At 47.6% G+C, this 5,372-nt stretch overlaps 1 protein-coding gene across 1 annotated transcript in view; it reads left to right on the top strand.

The window, feature by feature from the left end:
* Positions 1–3,147: 3,147 nt before the first annotated feature.
* The window catches only part of LOC101991516 (GTPase IMAP family member 4), a gene marked incomplete at its 3' end in the record, with an annotated part of 4,396 nt that continues 2,171 nt past the window's right edge, over positions 3,148–5,372 (top strand). The window contains exons 1-2 of the mRNA XM_013353862.1: positions 3,148–3,257; positions 3,438–3,507. Of these exons, the coding sequence (XP_013209316.1) occupies positions 3,450–3,507 (58 nt within the window). The remainder of the gene's footprint in view (positions 3,258–3,437; positions 3,508–5,372) is intronic.

Here is a 5,372-nt window from a genome sequence, read left to right as displayed (position 1 = left end):
TTGTGTCCCCTCTCCCCACAGTGAAATGGCCTTGTCATACCGAGCAAGTGCTGTTTCCTGCAGAGCCCGCTGCCTCCAATCTTTCCAACCCCTTTTCTGAAGTGCTCCCTGGGCCTGGAGGGGAGGAGGTATGATAGAGAGGTCCCGCTGAAATCCAGTCACACAGTGAATTATCTGAAGCATAAATTATCTAAACACCCCAATTAAAAGTAGATTCTACTATTTGCTAGTGGCAAGGAGCCCCTCACTCCAGCTAATTTATAAATAGATAAGCACACAGGAGAGTCAGTGTCACTGTCAGCCAAGCCACTGAAATGCTTTATTTCTCATTTGATTTCTCCTATCTCGAGCGTCCAGTAGCTACCAGCCGCCCTGGGTGCCTTGTTAGATGGCACAGAACTCCGGACTGTAGAGCTCCGCAGTGCCGCTGGGTAGATGGGTGGGTCCCTGTGTGCTCCTGTCTCCACACTTCCTCCCCCACGCTTCCTCCACGGCTCTCTCTTCTGGGTTCAGCACCGCTGTAAAATCAGAGAAGGCCACAGGACCTTTCCAGGTAAGAATTGGGGTGCAGTGCGGGAGTGTTGAACTTGGTGAGGAGGGGGCTGCTCTGTTGGCCGTGTCTAGTAAAACCCCCGGCAGACCTGCTCTGGAAATTGTACTTATTGGTTCGTGTTTCCTGCCTGCTAATTTTAGGCTGTAATTCCTTTTGAAGGCTGAGTCCTACAAATTCATGTATGCTTCAGGGTCCATTGCTGCAAGCATACTTTCTTTATGGAGAAAGTGTTCCTTCACTGGCCAGAAACAATTTTAACTTGGCTCTTCCAGGAAGAGAATGAATGAATGAGCTTGGAGGGAGCAGGAGAAGAAAAGGTAGGGGTGGGGGATCCCTAACAGGCACAGCTTGGCGAGTGTCCTCCTCTAAGCTGGCACACAGGTCAGGGTCCTCACTGGCTGTTATCTTTTTCCTTGGGGAACCATTCTTTCCTGGGTTCACAGAAGACTTGAGCTCCCTCCAGGGAGGTCTAAGTTACACTCATTGGGACCACAGTTCTGAAGCCAGTAGAGGATGTTTGCTCATAGCCCGAGGGAGGGGAACTTAGTCAATGAAATCAGCACCTACCGAAGCACAGGTCCTGGTTTTACATATGAACCCGGTCTAAATATTCCCCCTCCCCTCCCCTCCCCCGGCCTCTGGCTCCCCTTGTTAATCGCCAGTACCAGCTCCATTAAGAGCTGAGTGTTTTCCCTTTCTAGTTTATGAGAGGCTGTCTTCTATCCACCTCTTCAGACATAAAGAAATGAGTCCCTTTAAAAAAAAAATCATCTGGCTTTCTGTTTCACATCTGTAATTGATGGGTCTCTGTGTGGAGACTCTCTCCTTAATAAAGAACATTCCAGCCTGTCCTGGACACAGTCGGCTCCGGAATTCTCAACAACGTTCACGGTAGTAGGTAGAAGAAGATTCAAAACGAGCTGGGTGTTTCTGCAGGTCTGTGTATTGGCTAACGAGGAAGGGGCTGCTGCACACACAGACCACCACCTGACAGAGGAAGGTAAAGAACCAAGACCCGCCCTTTGTCCAGTGTTGTGCCTGTACCCAGGAAGTTTCCCGTCACATAGCCTGAGAGGAGACAGCAGATGTTAGAGAATAATCTCATGCTCCCACCATGTCCTGACGGAGAAACACTCCTGAGCAGTGAGCACAGGCGACCTCGGGAGCTGGCAGCTCGGGCTGGTGCTGCTGCAGGAGAGGGGTTAGACAGGGCCCCTCAGAAAGCGGTGGGCTGGAGCACTTCCCCAGGAAGGGGGGTTCCCACAAAGCCTAGGAGATGAGAGGACCCTGGAGCCCAGGGAGGTCAGTGTCTTCAGAGAGGGATAGTCACACCGGGACCTCAGGGTCATTTTGATAGCCCAAACCACCTTCTAAAGATGAACAAAAGTCACTAGGGAATTCAAGCAAGAAAAGTAAAATTCAAATCTATTTTTCCCTTAAAATATTTTTACTTTATGTGTGTGTTTTGATTTCATGTATAATATGTATGTGTACATGTATGCATATGTGTACCATGTGCAGGTCTGGTTCTCCAGGAGCCAGAAGGAGACATCAGATCATCTGAAACTGGACTTAGAGACAGTTTTGAGTGCCATGTGGATCTGGAAACTGAACCCTGGCTCTTTGTAAAAGCAGCAAGCGATCTTAGCCCCTCGGCCACCTTTTCGTCCTCAGCTCCATGCACTGCTAGAATAAAGTGCTCAAAGCATTGACAAAGTGAAAAGTAAAATGCAAAGTTAAAATGGTCTTTTTGTTTGTTTGTTTGTTTGTTTGTTTTTTGAGACAGGGTTTCTCTGTGTAGCCCTGGCTGTGCCGAAACATGTTCTATAGACCAGGCTGGCCTTGAACCCACAGAGATCTGCCTGCCTCTGCCTCTTGAGTGCTGGGACTAAAGGTGTGCACCACCACTGCCTGGCAGAACACTGAATCTTAACAATAGACAATAAAGTAAGTGTCTCTATTTTATATAAAAAAAAATTATCTGCACACAGTCATTTTTAAAAAGGTCCAGTTAAACCAAAGCACTGAAGTGATTATTTCTGGGGTACTAGAACTTGGAGAGGTTTGAGCTTCTTTTCTGCTTATTTCCTGTTTTCACATGACAAGAAAGATGTTAATTCTCCATCCAGACAGGACAACATAGTTATGAGGGGAGATTGGGGTCTAGACAATGTATCTCTTTGATGCTGAGTGACTGTGGACCTAATAAAGCGGTTGACACTGTGTTGCGACTGTTCTGCTGTAGGAATTGCATGGCGTGAAGACACACCTGCCGGGCTTCAGGAGTGCAGCAGGAGTCTTCTTGCTAGGGCGTCTGACCATCGCCTGTTACCCTGAAGACAAGCGGCAGTAGATTTGATCCGCCTGAAGGTAGAGACAAAGAGACAAATGAGATTTATGAAAGGAGCGTCAATAGGAGTTGGGATGGGCTGATGCATGGCAGGAAGCAGAGGCTGTAATGGAGCCCATAGCCCAGCAAGAGCCTTTGGCTGTATGGTGACGTCATTCACCAAGGAGCCATCCCGGAGGTGGGGAGTAGTCAGGGCTTCTATCCTGGCCAGCCTTTATAAGAGATGTCCTTGAAAGCGCAAAAGCCACAGTGAGAAGCAGAGGCAGAAGTTTGGGACGCTGAAGGAACTCCTGTAAAAGCCGCTACAGCACTCAGCCGCCTGAGGAGGTCCCGAGCCAGGACAAGCGCAAGGAGGTGCTGCAAGTATTTAAGTTTGTGTAAGAAAAAGAATAGCCCTAAAATGGAGTGAGGTCTGGGGTATGGAGCAGGAGAAATGAAGGTCTGGAGTTTATGGCCGAAAGTTCAGTGCTGGCTTCAGGAGAATGGGTTCCAAGTGTTCTTCAGAAAATGCCATGTCTGTTTCTTTATCTGCAGAGTCAAGAGACAATGGCAGCCCAGGACCATGGTGTGGAGTCCACAACCGGAAAGCCCAGGGCCGGCTATGGTGAGAGGAGCTGGAGTGCTGCGGGGGTGTGGGGTTGTGGGGGTGCGGGGGTGGGAGTGTAGGGGCGTGGGGATGGGGGCATAGAGAAGGGGGGAGGCACAGAGGTGTGCAGTCCCCACTTGAGCAGGATAAAGCCCTGTCAGCCGCTGCCTTCTATTTCTCGGCTCTCCCACTTCTCTGGACTCTCCTGGCGCTCTTGCTCTGTTCGTAGGATGACGTCCATCTTGTTAAGCGGGAGAAGCCACAGAGCCTGTCACTCGTACTCACCTTGGCATAGCCCCCCTTTCTTCTTTCTTTTTCCTTCTTTTGTTTGTTTAGACGCAGACACTCACACTGTGGGCCAGGCCAGCTGGGAGCATGTGGCAGCCATCCTGCTCCTGTCTCCCTAGTGGACCACCACGCCTGACTTCAGCACAGCCTCTTACTTCCTCCTTCCTACAATGTGAACATGGCAGAGAGGCTGCCTGTGGCCTCTTTGGTCGTGGCTTCTCTGGTGATATCTCTGTCCTTTCCTAAAGAAGGATCGGGAGAGAACAATGTGGGGGCAATTGAACTCCATCTGGATCCCTGCTCCAGGTTCCTCATTTTCCAACTAACAAATAAATCAGTGTGTCACTGGGCATGCCCAGCTCCTCGCCCACCATATTCATTATGTCAGTTGAGATTCTGCTGTTTTTATCAGACCACCTTACAGGGTAGTACCTTCAAATATCACCCATTTCTTTGACTCCAGATGCTGGGAGTCAGTCAGACATTCCTGGGGTCTGAATCACATCTGTTAAAGTTGGGTACTCACTCATGTACCTGTGGCAAGCTAGTGGTTCCCTATCAGAGTCCTGATAGGCTCACAGATGCACCTTGGCAAGCTACTGTTCCTGTCAGGGTGTTGGCAGACTCACAGGTGTGTGCACTTCAGGGCTGAAACTCCCCTCCCCCCCACACACACTGCTGCTGCTTTTCAAGAAACATTTACTTGACTTCATGTACATAAGTACATAAAATAGGTTACAAATCAAACATAAAAATTGAAATAAATTACATACATACATATGTATAATTTGCCACTTCTTAAAGATTAAAACTTATTTTTTCCCTGTCCATATAGTAAGGAGTTTCAGTTAGAGAGGATGCATACATTCTGGAAACCTGTTACATAGCATAGTGAACATACTTAATACTGAATTTTATAGTTGATAGGACAGTAGATTTTAAGTGCTCTCACCACAAAGCATAGTTCTGTGAGCAATGGAGATGGTCAGTATTGTACCCTTTAAAGCATTCATCATACACTATGACTATGTACAAGTTGGGTTTAACAACGAGTCCTTGACAACACTGAAGAAGTGTATGGCATGCTCAAAGGAAGTAAGAAATCTAAAGTTAATGAATGTATTGTTGTTCTTCAACTTCAAAAAAAAAAATCATAGCTGCACACTGGTGAGGAGGTTTGCATGTTTTGCTTATGTGAGTGTGACTGAATATTTGCTGCTGCAGGACAGAGCATCTCAGACATTTTCCAGGTTGACTGGTATTTTAGTTTTACAATAATCAGCTGTAAGAATGCCACTCACTAAGTACACAACACAAAGTGGCAATAGTCTCAGATCTGAGCCAAAATGCTCTGGGCAGTGGTTATTGGTGCTGCATGGTATGAGCGAGGCCAAGGATTGGTGGTGTTTGGTCAGAACCAAGGTTGCTGTTTCACCATAAACACAGGGAAGGCGGTGAGAGACATTACAGGTTCACTAAATCTTTGATCTTGAAATGAGTTTTAGTTGCTGTGTATTCAGAATCCTTTACTGTTGTTAGCTTTCCTCCTGCTTCTCATGTTCAGTTTTATGGCCCCACATGGGGTCACGACCTGT

Source organism: Microtus ochrogaster, unplaced genomic scaffold (genome assembly GCF_000317375.1).
Source record: "Microtus ochrogaster isolate Prairie Vole_2 unplaced genomic scaffold, MicOch1.0 UNK18, whole genome shotgun sequence".
NCBI classification, from domain to species: Eukaryota; Metazoa; Chordata; class Mammalia; order Rodentia; family Cricetidae; genus Microtus; species Microtus ochrogaster.
This window is presented reverse-complemented; position numbering and strand designations above follow the sequence as displayed.